The sequence below is a fragment of the Mus pahari genome, chromosome 13 (genome assembly GCF_900095145.1).
Source record: "Mus pahari chromosome 13, PAHARI_EIJ_v1.1, whole genome shotgun sequence".
Lineage (NCBI taxonomy): Eukaryota > Metazoa > Chordata > Mammalia > Rodentia > Muridae > Mus > Mus pahari.
In genome coordinates, this window is record NC_034602.1 from 55,127,247 (window position 1) to 55,148,798 (window position 21,552).

The 21,552-nt window shown below is 43.5% G+C and overlaps 1 protein-coding gene across 1 annotated transcript in view; it reads left to right on the forward strand.

Moving 5' to 3' along the window:
- Nucleotides 1–21,552, forward strand: part of Pgm2 (phosphoglucomutase 2) — a 28,822-nt gene that overhangs the window by 4,298 nt on the left and 2,972 nt on the right. Inside the window, exons 2-13 of the mRNA XM_021210660.2 lie at nucleotides 197–364; nucleotides 4,074–4,180; nucleotides 5,981–6,065; nucleotides 6,479–6,562; nucleotides 6,698–6,891; nucleotides 8,820–9,009; nucleotides 9,724–9,821; nucleotides 10,759–10,939; nucleotides 11,259–11,352; nucleotides 13,401–13,530; nucleotides 14,655–14,844; nucleotides 18,876–19,009. Of these exons, the coding sequence (XP_021066319.1) occupies nucleotides 197–364; nucleotides 4,074–4,180; nucleotides 5,981–6,065; nucleotides 6,479–6,562; nucleotides 6,698–6,891; nucleotides 8,820–9,009; nucleotides 9,724–9,821; nucleotides 10,759–10,939; nucleotides 11,259–11,352; nucleotides 13,401–13,530; nucleotides 14,655–14,844; nucleotides 18,876–19,009 (1,655 nt within the window). The remainder of the gene's footprint in view (nucleotides 1–196; nucleotides 365–4,073; nucleotides 4,181–5,980; nucleotides 6,066–6,478; nucleotides 6,563–6,697; nucleotides 6,892–8,819; nucleotides 9,010–9,723; nucleotides 9,822–10,758; nucleotides 10,940–11,258; nucleotides 11,353–13,400; nucleotides 13,531–14,654; nucleotides 14,845–18,875; nucleotides 19,010–21,552) is intronic.

The window sequence follows — 21,552 nt, forward strand, 5'->3', positions numbered from 1 at the left end:
GTGTGTGTGTGTCTGTGTCTGTGTGTGTCTGTGTGTGTCTGTGTATGTGTGTGTCTCTCTCTCTGTGTGTGTGTGTCTCTGTGTGTGTGTGTGTGTGTGTGTGTGTGTGTGTGTGTTGAGGGCATGGTCTACCTTGCAGATTTTCTGTCTTTCTTTTAACCAAGCTGTACCTGGTACATCCATGTCTGTCTTTCAGAACCCTTTAACCTCAGAGTCAGTGAAACAACTCATTGCTGAAGGTAATAAAGAAGAGCTACAGAAATGCTTTGGGGCCCGGATGGAGTTTGGGACAGCTGGCCTTCGAGCGCCTATGGGCGCAGGGACTTCTCGGATGAATGACCTGACCATCATCCAGACGACACAGGTACCATGCGTCTGTCAGTGCTGGTTACTCCTGGGGTATCTCCCTGAGTCCTGATAGATTTCATTTGTTTTAGTTATGCATATGTCTTTGGATCTGATGAAAGAGAGAAAGTGCCCACCATTTAATCTACAAAATGAGGCGTATGCAGTCCTTATTTAAAATTCATCAGCCTTCTATCCGCCCAGCCAGCCATGCAACAAGTTTATTGAATGCCCACTGTGTGTCAGGCATGGTGAATGGATATGACAAAGACAGATGCCCTTGTGAAGATTTTGTTCTTATACAGACTCGTTGACTAAAGTGATGGCAGGGAATATGAACACGAATATGCCGGCCGGAGTCTGTATTGGCGTTTATAAATGAGCTGTGACCCAAACAAAGTAACTAATCCCCACTGAGTTCTGTCTGTCTAAAGAGAAGGTCAGTGTCAGTGTCACCTGGTGGGGGTATATATCGCTATGACTTTATTTGGATAATCCAGTTTGTCACACCTACTGTGAGGTGTGGGGCTTCTCTGGATTGAAGATTAACCTTGAACCTTTTCCCCTTTATTCAACTCTATCTAAGTTCCTGAAATGGAGAAATTAGGCTTAAGTAAATTCATAGGCCACCGTGGCCCACTCTTCTGCTAGAACAACCAAATTCTTCTGAGAGTGGGCCTCAGGAATGCACGTAATTAGGAGTTTTTTGTTTTTTTTTTTTTAAGATTTATTTATTTTATATATACAAGTACACTGTTGCTGTCTTCAGACACACCAAAAGAGGGTATTGGATCCCATTACAGATGGTAGTGAGCCACCATGAAATTGCTGGGAACTGAGTTCAGGACCTCTGGAAGAGCAGTCAGTGCTCTTAACCTCTGAGCCATCTCTCCAGCCCAGGAGTTCTTTGAAACCACAGTGGGGAGTGATCTGATTCCATCATCCACCCACTGGCGTGGTCCTTAGAAACCCTCTACTCTAGAGTGATGCTTCCTGTGGGACACGAGGATGTTCTCTCAGGGCGGAGAACATTTCAGGAAAGCAACAGATGGAACTTTAGCATCTTAGGGGCCATCCCAGAAGTGAAGGAGAGAGGACTTCCGGAATGGCCCGCTCCGGCTGCCACTCCAGCTGCCACTCCAGTGTGGGTGGCTTTCCCTGATGGAACACTGGCATGCAGCTTGGTCGGTCACGTCCCTGTTCTCCCCTTTACTGGGGCGTTGGCACTCTTGCTGCTGCTCCTTTGGGTATGAAGGGCAAGCCTAGTGGCACCTTAAAACTGCCCCACTTTAGTTGAGGCGCAGGTGCATGTGAGTGAAGACCATCTCAAAGAAGTAGGCCGGAGACTGGAGGAAAACTCCTCTACTATTTGCCTCAACGGTAGAGGTTATGATTTCTCATGACAATTAATTCACGTCTTTTTTAATGCTCTGTTTGTGATTACCGGAGAGTACTTAATTTAACCTGGACACATCGGCCGCTAAGAACTCACTAGCCTATGAAATAGTCCGTTCTAACTAACTCAGGGCTAGTCTCATTTAAAGTTGGTTTCCGGGTGCTGGAGAGATGGCTCAGCAGTGAAGAGCCCAGGCTGCTCTCGTTGAGGACCCCAGTTTGGTTCGCAGCACATGTGTCAGGTGATTCACACTGCTTGTAATTCTACCTCCAGAGGACCTGGTACCCTCTTCTGGCTTCCACGAGCACCTGTATACCCATATATACCCATGCACATACCCATACACAGGCTCACACACATACATAATTTAAAATAATAAGGAAAGGGGCTTGAGAGATGGCTCAGTGGCTAAGAATACTTGCTGCGCTTACAGAGGATTTGAGTTTGGTCCTCAGAAACCATACCCAGTGGCTTATAGCCACCTATAGGCTCCAGGGGGTCAGACATCCTCTTCCCACCCCTGCACACATGTGGTGTACACTCAGAAACACATGTGTGGGTATAATTAAAAAGTAATTTCTAAAAGATGGCTTTCTTAGTTTCATCCCAAACCCATCTTTTTTTTTTTTAGCTTTTTAGTTACATATTTTGAAGTCATGCAAGTTTTTGTTTTGTTTATAGTAGCATTTTAATTCTAAAAACCTTCTTTCCCTCAACTATTTTCTGGACCTCATCCTTAACAGGACCCAGAAGTTTCTAGAAAATTTAGGAGTACAAGAATCTGGACTTGAGCTATATGCTTTTTGCTCCCTGACACATTGAGGTCACAGCTCAAAGGCTGACCTGTAGAGTCAGGTATAATGTCACCATTGTAAGATGTGAAGAGTCAAGCGTCTGAATTCCTACAAAACCAATGCATACATCCTTATTTCATTATCACTTTTGGAAGGTGTGCTGGATGCTATGTGTTTGCCAAAGGAAAAGAAACAATCGAAATTGATGTATCTCTCTACCAAAAATTGTAGGTATACTTCATTATGTATAAGATTTCCTTTAGTCAGAGTGCAGTAAGGATTAGGTCACATCACTATTGCCCAGTCAATAGTGAACTCTCTGATAATGTCCAGTGTCTGGATTGTTTAGATTCCAACTTCACTGCTCTCTTGTGTCTGAGACCGATGTGATGCTCTTTGGCCCCTGAGATACAGGGACGGGATGTTCCACCAGCTTGGGGCAGGTAGTGATAGCCCCAAAATTCGTGTTTGATTTGTATAGCAAATTTTACCCTATAAATGGATGAATTCCAGCATCCTTTAGACTTCTGGTAAATAGTATCCGAAACAAACAAACCAAACAGACTTTCATCAGTTAATAGTCAAGACTGTATAAAATCCATTGGCTTTCTCTAACTGATGTCACAGAGCAGAGAGAAATGTCAGAAGTGCCCGCTCACTCTAGGCTGGAAGCAAGGGATAAGGTCTTTCAGGAAATGACCATTCAAGCACGTGCACATCTGGAGACCAGAATATAACCTCCGTGTTTATTTCTCAGGCACTGTTCATTTTTTCCTTTTGAGACAGGGTCTCTTGCTGGCCTAGAACTCACCAAGTAGGCAAGGCTGGCTAGCTAGGGTAGCTGTAGGAGTGGTCTCCATCTCTCCAATACTGGGATTGCAAGCTTGTGCCACCATACCTAACTTTTTTTTTTTTTTTAAGTTGGCCTCTGGGTATCAAATGCATGTCCTCGGGCTCACAAGGCAAGCATGCTACTAACCAGCCTCACCTTTCTGTTTTATAGCTCATTTAAGCCTTACAAAAGCTCTACATAGTACATATTATTGGTGTTACAATATATAGACGTGGAAACTAGAGAAAAATAGAAAAATTTGTCTCTTCCTCGATGGTGGCAGAATAGAGTTCAAATACATTTTCTGGCCTCAGAGGCATATATATATATATATATATATATATATATATATATATATATATACCTTACACCCTACACTGATCCACCTGTCACCAGTCCTGGGTACAAGCCATGCTCTGCGGCTCATTAGGTCTGAAACTGAGTAGGTTCTTGCTGTTCTCTGTGTTCCCATCATAAGAAGGAGATTTTGAGCAAGTTAGTCTGGACCTGGAGATATTAAATTCAGCACAGCATCTGACTTAGTCCAAAAAACTGTTTTCATCTAACCATTCAGTTTGCATAATCGCTGGTCCCCAACCCTATGTCAAAGATATTGTCTTGTGAAAATGGGGAAAAATATAATTTGGGGCTGATTCTTCTATCATATGTTTGAAATATGTGCTTTTACTCCCTGGGCCACTTTCAGGGATTTTGCAGGTACCTGGAAAAGCAGTTCAGTGACCTGAAGCAGAGGGGCGTGGTGATCAGCTTCGATGCGAGAGCTCACCCCGCCAGTGGAGGCAGCAGCCGGAGGTATTTAGGTTTGGGGGTGCTTTGGAATGAAACCTGGAGACATTTTTCAGGAAAGGATTTTTTTTTCATAATTTCTTTTATGCTTTTATTTTGAATCATCATTTCAATAGTTTGACTTTTAAAAAAAACATTTTTTAAATTATGTGAATATGTGTGTGTTCACGTGGATATTTGTCTATGGGTTCAGGTGCCCATAGAGGCCAGAGGTATTGGATTCCCTCTAGCTGGGGTTATAGGCAGTTGCAAGCCTTTGTAAGAATAGTACATATTCTTAACCGCTGACCGGTCTCTCCAGCCCCTTGATTTTTTTTTTCAATGACTTGACTTTAAACTCATAATTACTTAACTGTTAAACGTAATGAGTTAGGGCCGGGCAATCCCAGCCCTGGGGAAGCAGAGGCAGGCAGATCTCTGTGAGTTTGAGGCCAGCTTGGTCTTCAAAGCAAGTTCCAGGATAGTCAGGGCTAAACCCTGAGTTGAACTCCGCTCCCACCCCATACCCCCAAAAACGACAGGTTAGCCTGGGCCTTTAATCCCAGCACTCAGGAAACAGAGCAGAAGGGACTTCTTGAGTTCAAGGGCAGCCTCGGCTACATAGGAAGTAGGATACACAGAAAGACCTTGTCTCAAAAAACAAACAAACAAAAATGATAGGGGAAAAATTGTCTGAACTGGAGTCTCACTCGCTTCCACGTAATTCTCCTCTGCTATCTATAGGCATCATTGCCTCTTCCTTTCCTGACAGACACCTTTGTCGGGGTGTAGCTTTGTAACAGTCCCAGATCAACCAGGACTCCAGGTTACCTGTGGTCACGTGACGCTGAAGCTGGTGAAACTGAAGATAGATAGTGCCAGCAGTAGGGGCAGCGGTTGTTGAATGGTGATCCGGTGTTTACCATTTGAATCCCCCAAACAGTGTCGAAAACATTTAAAATCGGCCCTCAGTATCCACCAGAGACCTTTTCTAAGACACCCTCCACTGTATGAGTCACCTATATAAAAAGGCACATGGCTTGTGTAAGGCCTGTGTACAGCTTCCCCTGCTTTATCTTGTCAATTCTGAGACCAGCTCTCACTATACAGCCCACACCGGTACTGAATTCATGATTCTCTTCTCTCCATCTCATAGAGTGCGGGGTTACAGGTGCTCGCCACCAGGCTTGGTTCCCATATACTGTAAACCCTGGCTTAGACCTGTCACAGCTGATGCTACTGTGCTTTTCAGATAGCTTAACACTGTTGGTTAAAGGACAGCCTTGCTCTGATCCTGGAGCCATGGCATTTGCTTGAAGTGACTGGCATTTACCAGTTCTTTGTGGGCTTGTGGTTCCTGCGTCTGCTATGCACACGTGCATAAGGACACGTCTTATATTTAAATAAAACCACGCCTAATCAGAGTCCGCATGAGGTGTGTACTGAATTGTGACAGGGTAAATCGGGGCTCCTAACCCTCTGCCTAGTGACACATGATGTCACAGTGGCTGGACCATTCTTTGTTGTGGGACTGTCCTATGCATTATCAATATCCTTGAGGACACGTGAGCTGGAATGGGAAGATGGACAGAACTGAAAGACTTTAAGACAGGCCTGGCTTTTGTGCTCAGTGGCCTTGGATGTGTGACAAGGTGACCTCAGGCCTTTATCCTAAACAAAAGAGGAGAGGGGGCTGCAGCTCTGTTAATGGAGGGTTTGCCTAGCACACATGAAGCCTTGGGTTCCACCCCAGCTCGTTCAGTTTCTCACTGCCACCGGAAGCCCTGACCCCGACAATCTCCTTTTTGTCCGTTTCTGCATTTCTAGGTTTGCCCGGCTTGCTGCAACTGCATTTATCAGCCAGGGGGTTCCTGTATACCTCTTCTCTGATATAACTCCAACCCCCTTTGTGGTAAGTAACCGTTTCCTTTCTAAGTATTTGTCAGAGGGCTACAGACAATATAGAAGGTCAAGCAGTTTGTGGCCAATGAGTGCTTAATTCATGGGTCGAGGATATAAAAGACTAACAGCAGTAACTAATAATAAAACGGAAGAGTTGTAGCAGTATCCTGTCAGGAAGTTATATGAGTGTGGGCCCTGCTGAAAGAGCTAAGACACATACTCTTCATCCTGGACCACGGGTCACTGAAGCAGAACCAGGCAAAGCCACAGACGGGGGCGATACTGCATGGTACTGACAGGAGATGCTGAGTGGCCTGTCATGGTATTAGGGTGATACAGGAGGATGAATGGCTCCAAACAACGTACAGTAGGCATTTCTGCTCTGCCTAATGTTCCTTAAGGACAGTCTCCTGCTCTGTTTAGCCTTACACGGTGTCACACCTGAAACTCTGTGCCGGAATCATGATCACTGCCTCGCACAATCCAAAGCAGGACAATGGCTATAAGGTACCCGCCCTCCTCCCGACCTCCCCCAACCCCCACACTCACCCACTCCTCTCACGGTGGAACCCCACTCCTGGGCTGTTTGGGAGTGGGTGCTCGGCATCCTGAGCCTGCTGGATGCATTCCTGGCTTCTCTAGGTCTACTGGGACAACGGAGCTCAGATCATCTCTCCACACGATCGGGGCATCTCTCAGGCCATCGAGGAAAATCTCGAGCCCTGGCCTCAGGCTTGGGAGGAGTCTTTGGTTGACAGTAGTCCCCTTCTTCACAACCCCAGCGCAACCATCAGTAATGACTACTTCGAAGACCTTAAAAAATACTGTTTTCACAGGTAACTGAGCCATGGCTTCACTTTAGCTAATGTGATTCCGCCGAATTCTATCCGTGTCTGGGTTTTGATTCGATCCCCTCTGCCTGGTGCATACACAGTTAGCTGCATTTGTATGGGACAGCAGCAGAGCGGGCCACTTTTTCCTAAAGGAACCGGTAACAAATCTTCATGGCATTGCTGGCTATGTGGAGCCTGACTCCACCCCCTAGAATAGAGGTGCTATTCTAGTGTACAAGTGGCACAAGTGACACTGAGGTGGCTTTGTTTACAAAATCAGGTGGCCAACCCACAGTGGGCTAAGTTTGAAGTGTTGTAAACTTATACATATACAGTTGTAGCTGTGTCTATATATATGCTTGTGTGGTTATAACTATATGTATATATGTGTATTTAAAAAATACTTCCAGCACTTGGGAGGCAGAGGCAGGNGGATTTCTGAGTTCAAGGCCAGCCTGGTCTACAGAGTGAGTTCCAGGACAGCCAGGGCTACACAGAGAAACCCTGTCTTGGAAAACAAAAACAAAAACAAAAAATCTTCCAGGGCTGGGAAGATGGTTCAGTGGGCAAGAGCACTTGCTACCTAAGTGTGGGGACTTGAGTTATAATGCCCAGTACCCAACTGTGGTCATGCAGTGCTATGGTGCCTGTGGGCAAACTTGGTGGTCACAGTCGGTACTGAGCAGGAGAGTTTAGGTTCCGCTACTGCTCATTGCCTCTCTGAAACTGAACTTCAGTTTCCAGTTGCCTGATGGCTGTGTTTGTTATAGCTTGGGTCTGGCTCCTCTGGTGCAGAGTAGAGACTCTAATCCCATCTAAGGGAGAAACCACACAGGCTTAGAGTCTCCCTGGGCCATGGGATAGAGGGATCTGAGTTCTCAGGTCATTGGATTTTTTTTTTTCTCTACAAAAGAAATATCTAAAACAGGCTAACATTTTCCTCCCGCTGGTAGGGAATGCAAACATCTGTGAGCTTTCAGTTTCACAAACAGGGAGAGTTGACTGGATGCTGGTTAGTTTTGTATCACGGCAAGTAGCAAGCAACAGTCACTTGCGCATGTCAAATAGCCCTCTTGCAGAATATAGCACATGCATTGTCAAGGTTGAGGGTGATCAGCAAGCTGCCCAGTGAGAACATTAGAGTGGTGGGTACCCCCACCTGCAGTCTGCAATAATAACATAGAACCCCATGTTTGACCTTCTGCTCCATATTATCAGATTTATCATTTCTCCCCCATTTGTTAGAAAAGCATAAAATCTCACTTTCATTTACACCCTTAGTTATGAAAAACTTTTTTTCATGCTTATTTGATATATATATATATATATATATATATATATATATATATATATATATATATATATTTGGTTTGTTGAGACAGGATTTCTCTGGAACTCACTCTATAGACCAGGCTGGCCTCGAACTCAGAAAATTTGATCTATATTTATCTTTTCTGTGTATTTGCTTGTCTGTTGGATTTAGCAAACTTCTTTCTTTCTTTAGAAAAATGAAGTCTTGTTTCTTTCAAGTGTCCACTCTTCCCCCTGTTGTTACTTTTGACATTTTTTTTATTGAAACATTTTGTGGAAGCTTTTAAACAATTTTGTTAATATTTAGTTGTCTTTCAATTTTAGGTTTGTGGCTTTTATTCATACTTTCAAAGACTTTGTACCAAGATTATAAGAAAAAAACATTCTGCTTTCTGAACTTTTGTGTTTGCATTTGGTAATAATGAATCTTTCACGTCATCGGAGATTCTGTGTGGAGGGCATAACTTAGGTCTTCCAAAGGCTCCCAACTGTACCGGCCACACACACTGAAGCATCTTCCTTATAGGATTAAGTGCCCCAGTGCACAGTATTTTCTGAACACTTCCTCTAGAGAGCCTTGTTTATATCCTTTGTCATTTTTCCGTTTTGTCTTGCTCTAGGACGGTGAACAGGGAGAGCAAGGTGAAGTTCGTGCACACCTCTGTCCATGGTGTGGGCCATGAGTTTGTGCAGTCGGCCTTCAAGGCTTTTGACCTCGCTCCTCCTGAAGCTGTTCCCCAACAGAAAGATCCGGATCCCGAGTTTCCAACTGTCAAATACCCGAATCCTGAGGAGGGCAAAGGTGTCTTGGTAACCTACTTTTATTAAATAATGGACTCTGCCTTTTAAAGTCTGAGCCATGGCTCTCAAGTATATTGTGGTTTTTGTTTTGTTTTTTTTTAATGGGGTTTTGTTGTGCTGGGGGAAAAATGAATTACAGCTCTGTAAATATGTGTGTTGGATGGTCACTAATTTCTTAAAGGAGCTTTCAGACTTGGCATCTTTCGTGAGGAAATAAGAGCTAAAGTCTAAATTAAATTAAATATCCATTGACAGTTTCTCTATTGCCAAAATGTATTGATAATAGGATGGAGAGGTTTTTCCATACTTTTAATTTTATACTTTCTTGTTAAAGAGTATTATTTGCAGTGTGGCTCACATACCATTTTGAAACTTTGGATAATAATGATACTGTAAGAGTTGTGTGGTTTGGTCTGGTTTGTGTGGCCAAATATAACACAGTGCCTAGAAATACCAGTCTAGCCACAAGGTTGCCACAGCTCTGTGTGGTCACTGGAACTCTCGGCATCCGACCTACAGTTTAGGAAGGTGAAGTACAATCTGGCTAAGCAAGCCCAGATCCAGGAAGGAAAAAAAAAAAGGCAGAAAACAAAACAACAACAACAAAAACCCTGCCTTTTGGGGAAAAGCCTTTTTAGCTCAGAAGAATATGCAAATCTTAAAGACTACAGTGTACTTCATGTTGTCCTTAAGTAATCTTTTATTTTCTGATCTCACTTTCAGACTTTATCTTTTGCATTGGCTGACAAAATCAAGGCCAAAATCGTCCTAGCCAATGACCCAGACGCCGACAGGCTCGCTGTGGCTGAGAAACAAGACAGGTGACGTTGACTTTGTTTATCTGTGTCATGAAAAATACACAGAATGCCGTCTTTAGCAGTTCTGTACTTGTGGGGAGGTTGAGTCCGAATGGGAAGTTTTCTGTCTAATTCTATTTGTTCTTCCAACAAAACCTCGGGTGGATTCCTCTCCTGGGACAATTTGCTGATCCTAAGGGCGGGGGGGGGGGGGCGACATATCCTTGAGTGTGCAACAGAGAGCAAAGCAATCGAGTGTGTGCTGGGATTGGAAGTGACTCTTTGTGACACCCTCACATCATCATTGAACTTAATACACGAAGGTCTCCATGCCCCAGAAGGCAAAGTTCTTGGCATGATGCTGGCTTTTCAGTTCAGGGTCTGCCAGTGGATTTAATAAAGCACGAGACCTCCAAGGCAGTGTTGAATTTAGGGGGAACAGACAGGCAGTGATGTAATGCTTAAGACAAGTAGGACCATGTGGTCTACGCCAAGGATAATAAGAGTGCCTGGTACAGCTTCAAACCACAGCCTTTGCCAAAGATGGAAATCAACCCATCCTGTATCATCTAACTCTAGACCATCTTCAAAGATGTTAATGTTTGTCTGGAAGCATTGGCTGATACATAAAAGTTTCTCAGATACTTGTGATGGTGTAGGTCCATTTCAGCCCAGTTAATTTTTTCTTTCTTCTTTCTTTTTTTTTTTTTTTTTTTGAGACAGAGTTTCTCTGTGTAGCCCTGGCTATCCTGGAACTCACTTTGTAGACCAAGCTGGCCTCAAACTCACAGAGATCTGCCTGTCTCTTGCCTCCCGAGTGCCAGTACATCCAGCTCAGCCCAGTTATTTAAAGCCAGGAACAGTTTTATAGCAAGCACGCTGAGCTTTTCCTGCCTAGCTCAGGGACTTGCATGCATTCCTAAATAAAGGTGGCTGACATACAGGGCCTGTTTCCTTGCAGCGGTGAGTGGAGAGTGTTCTCAGGCAACGAGCTGGGGGCCCTGCTGGGATGGTGGCTCTTCACCTCCTGGAAAGAAAAGAACCAAGATCAAAGCAACCTCAAAGACACATACATGCTGTCCAGCACCGTTTCCTCCAAAATCTTGCGGGCCATAGCCTTAAAGGAAGGCTTTCATTTCGAGGTAAGGCGTCTGTTTGTAGACCTTGGACTTCCCTGACTCCTAGGACATTCTACCAACTTCTTTCTCTTTTCCTTTTCTATTTTGAGACAGGGTTTCATATAGCCCAGGCTGGCCTTGAGCATCATATATAGCCAAGGATGACCTTGAACTTCTGATCCTTCTACTGCACCTGCCCATGGCTGGGATTATAGGCACATACCACCACACCCAGTGTATGTGGTAGCAGGGGTTGAACTGAGGGCTAGGCAAGCGCTCTACCAGTTGAGCTTCATCCTCCTGCCCCTAAATGTTTCTTACCTCTTTTGTGTTATCTGTTTAGGAAACCTTAACTGGCTTCAAGTGGATGGGAAACAGAGCCAAACAGCTAGTAGACCAGGGGAAGACAGTCCTATTTGCATTTGAAGAAGCTATTGGTAAGAAGCAATCATGAGGTTTACAGTGTGTGTGTGTGTGTGTGTGTGTGTGTGTGTGTGTGTGTATTAAACAATATATGTTATATATTAAATTATACATTATATATTATATATAAGAAACAAATGAGATCAATATTTGAATTGGCGTTCAAAAGATCCCAATAAAATGGGAGCACACAGTTTACCTTGCTTCTCTTGTTTGGCTCAAGTGTTGAACTATTCTACTCTAAAGTTGGAATCTCATATCTTTTCAACAACAACAACAACAAAAACAGCATGCAAATAATTGGGCCGTCCACAGATAACTGATGGTGGTGGCCTTCTGCACAGGGCCATTGGCAATGCAAGAATCCACACATCTGGGGAGCTGGCTGTTGGGTCTCATAACAGGACGAGTGAACAGCTGAGATGCCTACAGAGCACGTCAAAGCAGAGGCTGGCCACCAGGTTCTCCCAGTAACCTTCAGTCCCTACCTGTCCCCTACCCTAAATTTCTCTAAGCCAAGGGGCTGGGCTGCCCTCCCCCCAGCTGCTGTTCCCTATATAATCCAGCTATTTTGGTTTACCCACTCTTTCTGTCTACCCTTTATTCTCCTGACTCCCCCCTCTTCCTTCCCCTGTCTCCTCACATGGCCTGGCTCCCGGCTGTGTTCACTCTGGACTCTCCCAAGGGTCTCTGCCTCTGGCTACGTTCTCTCTCATATCTTCAATGAACTTTCTCTTCCACCGTCCCTACAGAATAGTCAAGGCCGTCCTTTTCCCTTTCTGCTTCTCAATCACTGATAAAGTCTAACATGTATGCTGAGAGTGCCCAGGGAGCAGAAGGCAACTCTGTGGTCCCATGTTGTCACAGTCACGGACATAGGCAAGGACACTGAAAGTCCAACCAGAATTACTGAAAAGCTCTTATCCTAAACTACCAGTCAGTGTATATAATAGAGGAAAGGAAAGCAAGGCGTGAGCAGAGGACATTTTGTTGTTTGTGCAAACATGTTCATAGCGGCTAACTTAGTAAATTACTCTTTGTTCTGTGTACTCCTTTTTTTTTTTTTTTAAGATTTATTTATTGTTATAAATAAGTACACTGTAGCTGTCTTCAGATACACCAGAGAGAGCATCAGATTTCATTACAGATGGTTGTGAGCCACTGTGTGGTTGCTGGGAATTGAACTCAGGACCTCCGGAAGAGCAGTCAGTGCTCTTAACTGCTGAGCCATCTATCTCCAGCCCTCTGTGTACTCTTAAAGCGAAGAGACACTCGTTTCGTTTGACCAACTCATTACAGAGGGATGGCAACCACTGATGCTTCCCGGTTGTTAGGTTTTCAGAGCTGTCTTGCCTTGGCTTTTGTTAAGGAGACATTGTTTATCAAGTGCTAATTATAAATGTTACTGAGTGGCTCTGAAATATATGATAAGGGCCTTAGCCTCCAACAGCACCAATTAGTGACCTCACAAAATAGGGTAGGGGCCAGCCATCAGGATGAATCCTGTAACTTCCAAGTACCACCAGGTATCAGAGAAGAAAGAGGTGGGGAATGACTGGAACAAGCAGAGCTATGGTCTCTGAGCTGGAGCTGTGGTGATAAATCTAGTCAATGAACACCACTTGCCAGCAGGGGTCCCTGCACACATGCCATTCAATGTGGATGTCCTCAAGGCTCCTATATTCAAGGCACCGGGCTAAATTGTTGTGTTTTTTGAAATACGAGCTTACATAACCCAGAACTCCTGATTTCTTGCCTCCATCTCCCAAATGCTAGAATTGCAGACATATATCACCACTCAGCTCTATGTAAGCTAATCATACTATGGTTCACTGGGGGCTCAAACCCAGACCTTCTGTGTGTAAAGCAGATACAATATGCATTGTGGTATGGAACCACACACAGGTCTAAGTTCTCAAACACAAGGATAAACGAAAAATGTGTATGTGGTCCAGACTTGATCTTAACATGCAATAACCAGTAGGCCTGCACTCATGTGGCCTGTTCTAATGCTGGAATGAAATCCACTCCTAAGCCTGTGTGTCTACTGCTTTCTCTGCAGGATATATGTGCTGTCCCTTTGTCCTGGACAAGGACGGTGTCAGTGCCGCTGTTATTTGTGCAGAGCTGGCGAGCTTTCTAGCAACCAAGAATTTGTCTTTATCTCAGCAGCTAAAGGCCATCTATGTGGAGTAAGTGTTTATGGACTATCAAAGGGATATTGGTCATATTTCAAGTGTTCTTACCCTGGTGACATGTTCCGTTTCTTAGGAAATCGAAGATTCACCTTTTCCATTCTATGCGTCACCACTAATTAGTAAATGGCCATGTGCAGCTGCGTGCATTCTAGCACACAGGCACGTTGTGCAAATGGCTTATTGAAGAGTGTGAATTTAAGTTGTCAGTGTTGTAATAGAGATTAGATGTTGGGATCAGTCCTTGCAGAACCGCACTCTGCTTGTGTGATGTGGAAGATGTGCAGGTGACACGGACAGTAACCATGCAGCATGGCTGTGCTTTGTAAAGCCATAACTTAACCTGTGCAGGCTGATGGAGAAGACACTTACTGATTCAGACTCTCACCGTGTGTGCATGTTGTTCAGCTTGCGTTCCTTAGACGCCATCCATCTTATTGACACTGCTCTGTCCTTAGCCTGGAGTTTGACAAGGAGGCATGGCTGGCTGGCATCAAACCTCAGGCATCTGCCTGTCTCAGTCTCTATAGGCACACACCTCCATACCCATCTCTTTGTATCTGGCTTCTAGCGATTTCCTGGGTTCTCATGCCTGTAAGGCAAGCGCTTCACAGGCTGAGCTCTGTCTTCTGCCCTGGACCTCTTTTTCATCTTCTTTTAAAATGTATTCACCTTTATTTTACGTGTATGGGTGTTTCAACTGCATGTCTCTGTGCACTGTGTGTATGCCTGGTGCCTGCAAGGGCGAGAAGAGGTCATCGGGTCCCCTGACATTGCTATGATGTGTGTGAACCACCATGAGGGTGCGGAGAATGAGTGGGTACACACATGCCACCAAACACGTGGAAGTCAGTGGACAACTGAGGAATTTTGTTCTCTCCTTCTATTATGTGTGTTCCAGGGATCAACTACGGTTGCTATGCTTGGCAGCAATCACCCTTACCCACGGAACCATCATGCCAGCCCCAGCTTCTTCTTTAACGTTAACTTATCCTTTTGAAGTTGGTTAGGGCTCCCTGTCTCACTCACTTTAGAGGGAGCTAGTTGGCACACATCTTACCATACATTCTGCAGAATTTTTGTGGCTCATTTTTGCTTACATTCATGGTTTCTTTTTATAGGTACGGCTATCATATTACCACGGCTTCATACTTTATCTGCCATGATCAGGGCACAATTCAAAAATTATTCGGAAACCTGAGAAACTACGACGGGAAGAGTAATTATCCCAAAACGTGCGGCAAGTTTGAAATCTCTGCTATCAGGGACCTTACAACTGGCTATGATGATAGTCAGCCTGACAAGAAAGCTGTAAGTCACATTTACTGCTATCAACTAATTTATTCTGTGTTCACCGTTGCCTACCATTTGAAGAGATTCCTTTATTTCCATGGTTGATTGAAAATTCAGATTGGAGGTGTATAGCTCAGGGGTAGGCTGTTTGTTTGGCATATGACAAGGCCTTGGGTTAGGCCCTTAGCATCAGAAAAAGAATAAACAAATAAAATAAGATTTGTAGGAAAACTAGAAACCATGAGTTAGAAATGCAAGTGATCTCACAAGTCATTTGATGACGAATGACATCCCAAGCCATCCTCCCACAGGCAAAGAAATTGTGACTCAGAAGGGCAGTGACTGGTCAGGGTCCAGGTGGGGGAGAGGCCTTTTGACTCTGGACCCAGCTTTTTCTCTTCACCAGAACGCGTCAACTCCAGAGAGCATCTGATTCACCCACACCAAGAGGACAGGTGACTAACCAGAATTAGTCGGATATGATGACACATACCTGTAAATCTTTAAATTCCTATACTTGGGAGAACAAGACAGGAGCATCATAAGTCTGAGTTTGAGGCCAGCTTGGGCTATTATGACATCCTGTCACAAGCAAATAGTGCTGCAAGCCACCCTGGAGTTTCTCATTGCATAGCTCGGAGCTAAGAATGAAGAATTCGCATGTCTAATAAGATTCCAGATGACTCGAGACTGGTTCACTCTGGGAGAAACCACTGTTGAGTGGCTTTCTGATGCATCTGGCCTTGTTCTCCGGTTGCATGTAGCCCAACTGCAGATGTTTGCATCAGGATCTCCCTTAGAGCCAGAGGTAGCAGAAGTATAGGGCCGGCTGTGCCCTGGTTAGGTGAACAGCAGGAATACCCTGATGATGTTTTAGATGTCTTTCTTGATATTTACCTTTTTGTATTTTGTTTGAAATTTTTCATACAAACAGAATATATTTATAAAAGATAAATGGTATTAGAAGGATTATAGTGAAGTGACACCTTATTGTCACACCAAGACACCAGCCATCTTTTCTCTCAGTTGTTTCTCCTGCTGCTTGCCATAGAACTTTTTCCTGTCTTGTGGTCCGTGCATAGACTTCCTACATACAGAAGCCCCGTGCCTGGCGTCAGGAATCGCCTCTGAGCCTTGATTATGATGGTTAACCATTACCATGGCCTGCATTGCTCAGTAGCTTCTTCAGAGGCCTTCCCCTTTGTACATGAAAAGTTACGTTCCTATAACCAGTTAAGGTTATTTGTTTTGCATATGATGGTATCTTGGTTGTCTGGATTTTTATGCCAAATGTCACTAGTCCTCCCTAATAGCTCTCGGTGGCATTTTTCACTGCTCCCAGGTCCCGGCTATTATGTGGGCTCCTGTCTGTGCCCATTGGTCTCCCTCCACCCCTCCATGCAGCTGGATCATCCTCTGGATTGGGTGCACAGCTGTCCTCCTCAGAATGCCATTTGTCAAGACTGAGACCCTCACTCCTGAACTCATGGCTTCTTCCTGTCTTTCTTTTCCTACATCACATCTTCTAAGTGCTTTCTGGGATGGTGGAAGTAAATCTGGAGAGGCCATCAGGGCTGAACATGTCTTGCCTTTCTCTCTCACACTCCCCAGCCTCAGAGTTTGAAAGCATTACTGTTCTGTATCCAGGCCCTATCTTCAGGGTCTACTTGTCTTTTTAGTGATGGATGTGTGATGCATACAAAGACGTTAACACCATCCTCATCATTCTGTATAACTGACTTTGTCCCCTCGATGAGAAAAATCTCTTTAAACTCAGTGTTCTAAATTGTCACAGTATGTTGGTTAGCATTTCTCTTTGTTCAATGTTGTGGTTATTTTTTATGTGTGACAGACTTTTTGTCACTGCAACAAAATACTGGAGAGAAGCAATTTAAAGGAGGAAAGGTTTATTGCTTCACCCGTTCCGTTGGTGGTCACATGACCCCATTGCTCTTAGCACTGTAGAAGTCTGATAAAGAGGGACACGGTAGAAGGAAGCCATTCACTCTGCTCACTTTACGGACAAGAAGCAGAAAGAATACAGCAAGGCTAAGTTCTATATACCTCAAGGTCAGGTTCCCAGAGACCCATTTCCTCCAATAACTCACACCTTCCACAGGTCTACACCTCAGGACTCTACTACAGTAATATATTATCAATGCATTAAGCCATTGATTAGGTCAGAGTCCACATGGCCTGAGTTTATCAGGAAATGCCCTCAGCCTGAGTGTGCTGTGTCGCTCACTCTCCCAGCAGGCACGTGTCAACCTAATCTGCTTATCACGCTGGGCCTCTGCTCTATGACGTCATTTCCTCTAGGTCTCAGTTTTCTTGGTGAGATGTCAAGAAAGGGAGATCGTTGGCTGTTTTCTTGAAGAGTCCTGAGGTAGACACTTGCTCTCCAGGGCTGGTGCCCTTTCTTCTTAATTTCTATCTTCTTTTCCTACTCTTCTTCTTTTGAGGAGTTTTTCTAATTTTTAACTTTTGGTGTTCCTGTTGACTGTTAATTTCAATTCTTATTCCCAATTTTTCTTTTCGGAATGGCATCCTATTGATGGTTCCCCCCCCCCCCCGTGTGTGTATACTGTACTTTTTTTAAAGATTTTTTTTTTAACTAGAATATTTTTTATCCATGTAGCCTTTATTTCCCCTGAGTTCGGTTTTTTGTTGTTGAGGTTTTTGTTTTGTTTTGTTTTGTTTTTCTACTTGTTTTGTCTTTGTTATTTATCTGCTGACAAATGACCTAGTTCACTCCAGGGATCTTGAGAAGCAAGCCAACTATTCTGAGATTGACCTTGGTTTTGGATGACCTTGGGCTGGTCCATCTGCTTTCCTAAGGAATATAAAGTGGCTTATTGAATCCCTAGAGGCATGGCTAGAGGCGGATGGCCTGGGATGTCAAGTGTATCCACCATACCCTCCATGGTGACTGGCGATCCTAGTTTCTGAGCTGTTCTCATTCAAGCTCTAGAGAATGTAAGCAACCCTGGCAGGCAGAGAAGAACTGGGTCTCTGATTCCAGAGGCTAGGAGGGAAGATCTTGGAGCATCTGGTAGCTTCTTTACAGTCTTGTTGCTATGTTTCACCCCTGCCTCACACCGACCCTTGGCACACCTAATGCCTCTAGTTCTTGAGGCCAGATGGGCTTCTGCAGAGTACAATGGCTCAGTTTCCTGTTTCTGCCCCTCCCACCCATACTGGGAACCCACAGCCAGGCCTGTTTTCTGGCTTTCATGATCTAGTAACCTCCGCATTAAGTGCTGTGGCCTCTCTCCCTCTTTGCCCTCGTGTTTACACCAGGGAAAGCACATTTACGGTAACTTTAGTGATGTCCTGAAGTTAACTATAAATATTTGTCTTAGTTGCGGTTTCCATTGCTGTGAAGAGATACTGTGACCGAGGCAACTCTTATAAAGGACAATATTTAATTGGGGCTGACTTACAGCTTCTGAGGTTCAATCCATTATCATCAAGGCGGGAAAAATGGCAGCATCCAGGCAGACATGGAGCTGGAGGAGCCAAAAGTTCTACATCGTGTTCTGAAGGCAGACAGGAGAAAACTGTCCTCAGGCAGCTTGGAGAAGGGTCTCAAAGCCCACCCTACACTGACACACTTTCTCCAACAAGGTCACATTTCCTAATAGTGCCACTCCCTGGGCCAAGCATATTCAAACCACCACAATATCGAAATTTGGTACCAGGAAAAAAAAATCTCCTTAGGAACTTTTTTTTTTTTGGCCAAAGTTTCCATTTGAGGTATGACCTTTTGTAGTACATTATTATCTCAGTTTCTTGTGAAATACGGTGTTTTAATTTGAACAAAATTTTGATAACTTCAATAGATCTGTGGAAGTGGAAAGCTACACTGTGAAGTTACTTAACATTCACAAATTACTGGGATTGAGTCTTCTCGTTTTCCAAGGGATGTTCTTCTGTGGCCAGTGTACTCATCTGGTTATTAGTTTTCTTGCTTATGTGGGACAGTAATTCACTAGGTCAGAATGGGTTGTCGCTGTTTAAATGTGTGACCTGTATGAATTAATCCCTAGGTTCTTCCTACCAGTAAGAGCAGCCAAATGATCACCTTCACCTTTGCTAATGGAGGTGTGGCCACCATGCGGACCAGTGGGACTGAACCCAAAATCAAGTACTATGCAGAGCTGTGTGCTCCCCCTGGCAACAGGTATGGTGTCGCTGCTGTGGCTCTCATTCCTGAGACGTCCTGGTTCTGTTCAAGTGTTAAGTGAAAATTCCCATGTGTAGCCTAGTTAGAAACTGTGGTGATATCATGGGGACACCAACCTATTAACGTGCAATGACAATAAAACCACAGCTAAGGTAAAATTACTATTAATGGACTTCATATTGTACATTTCATTTGTTAATAGAATTATCTAACCTATGAATCAGAAGCAATAACCTTTCAAGCCTAGGTGGTAGTATCTTAGAAGTAATTTTGTTGGAGAAGATGTCTTTTCCAACTTTTTATTTTTAAAAACTTTCAGACATAGAAATACTAAAATGATAATTCACTGAGCCCTCACGGTCCTTACCCAGGCCACAAGATGGTAAGTACAAGACAGATAATAATAGATAATGTCTTAGTGTCCGCAGGTCCTATAGGGTTGTTGTAGCTACTCCTGTTGCAGTGTAGAAAACAGGGTGTGGTGGCACATGCCTTTAAATCGAAGCTGAAAGCAAGAAAAAAGAAATGTAGAAACAACCATATACGTATCAATGAATGGACCTAGTCTGTGTCCCAATTAAACTTTATTCACAAAACCAGACCATGAAGCATAATACAGACCCCAACACAGCCTCCACCATTGCTGGTATCTTGCAGTCTGTCTCTCCTTGATGGCTTTATTTTTTTTCTTTTTTTTTCTTTTCTTTTTCCTTTTTCCTTTTTCCTTTTTTCTTTTTTCTTTTTTCTTTTTTTCTTTTTTTCTCAAGACAAGGTTTCTTTGTGTAACAGAGCCCTGGCTGTCCTGGATCCATTCTATAGACCAGGCTAGCCTTAAACTCACAAAAAAAAAATCCCCCTGCCTCTGCCTCCTGAGTGCAGTTAAACTGAATTTAAACTGAAAGTTAAATTCTTCAGGAAAATGCTCTTTTGAATGTTATCCACCCAGGCCACCAAGGATAATTGCCTTCTTTTAAACTGCTTTCACTGAAATGCTCAAGTAAGCACTTGAATAACCAGGGACTATCTGTGAGCCTAGCCTGGTCCACATGAATTCAGATTTGTCCCGAGGTCCTCAATACAGCTTTCCTCCCCCTTTTCTGAATCAGAATTGCATTGAAAACTTGGGTAGCTTCTGGTGTCATTTATTTTACATAGATTTTTGGCCTGGTTAGTGAGATACACTGTCTGATTGTGAAAGACTTCAATATCCGTTCCCATAGCATGACCTAGTGAATTTAAACCGAAGAGATTCCTAGCCAGGGTTTACATAGCCATACAGTGTGTCCTTGTCTTGAAAATATCACTCAGCAATATCACACTTTAAATTTCAAAATGGGTCATTTAGGATTAGGGAAGGGAATACTTGCTAAGATCAAACCTCATTTTTAGTAGTTGTTACATTGCTAAACCCTATAGAGTGGTACTAGTGCGCCACATACATTAAATAGGCACCACGGAAACATTAACTCAATGAGCAAAGGAATGAATATTCAGATGTGTCATGTTTGGGAACTAAATGTTTATAAAGACATTGATAATTGGCAAATTCACTGAGGTTGTTTTAGGCTCCAATTTTAACTAATTATGACCATATTTGCCTTCCAAAGAGTTATTTTTTTCAAAGCACATTTGTGGAGACTCAAAGAGAGCAGCATAATTTGCATGCACTTATGAGTAATAATTACTATATATGTTGCTAATAGGAATAAAAATAGTTATAACGATGGCTCTTTTTATTGAGGTCTTTGGGCCAGGTTCCAGGCTCATTCCTTTATATAGTATATCTAAATATATTCAGCAACTCTCTGGAGAAGGTAAAGTCTTCATTCCAGGTTTACAGATGAAGAATATGGGTCTTAAGGAGCCCACGCCACTTGCCCGAGGGGACATAGAACTATTTGAGCCAGAATTAATGTCTGCAGTGAGATTGGTTGCCGTCATTATACTATTGCCATATAACCGACTGCAGAAATTAACGTTTCCTTTCCGATAAACTGCCTGAGTCAGGGGGTAAAGAGTGAGGTAATAGAAGTGTGTGAAGGGTTAATTTCCAAACCCAGCGGTGAGATCTCACATTAGACTCTAAGCTGCTGTGAACCCACTTCACTGGCAAGCAGGCTTCTGCGATTGCTTACATTCATGGGCCTGCTGTGTACAAATCAATGTTTCCTACATGTTTGAAAACCTGACTTTCTTAAAGGTATCGGTTTTCCTACATTTTTTTAAAAAAATATATTTTAGTTGTGATGTTTTTGTTTTTAGGTTTAGGTTTTTGTTTTTTGTTTGTTTGTTTTTATGATTTTTTTCTTGTCCGTGTGTATGTGTGTGTGTGTGTGTGTGTGAGAGAGAGAGAGAGAGAGAGAGAGAGAGAGAGAGAGAGAGAGAGAGAGAGATGAGCGATAAATATCAGTGCCTGGCTTTCTACTTCCAAAAAAATCAAAACTTCGTAAAACCAAAATGGCAAAGAACCAATAAGTCAATGAAGATGACTACTGCTACTACTACTAATGATGATAAAGTCAAAACAACATAAAATGAAA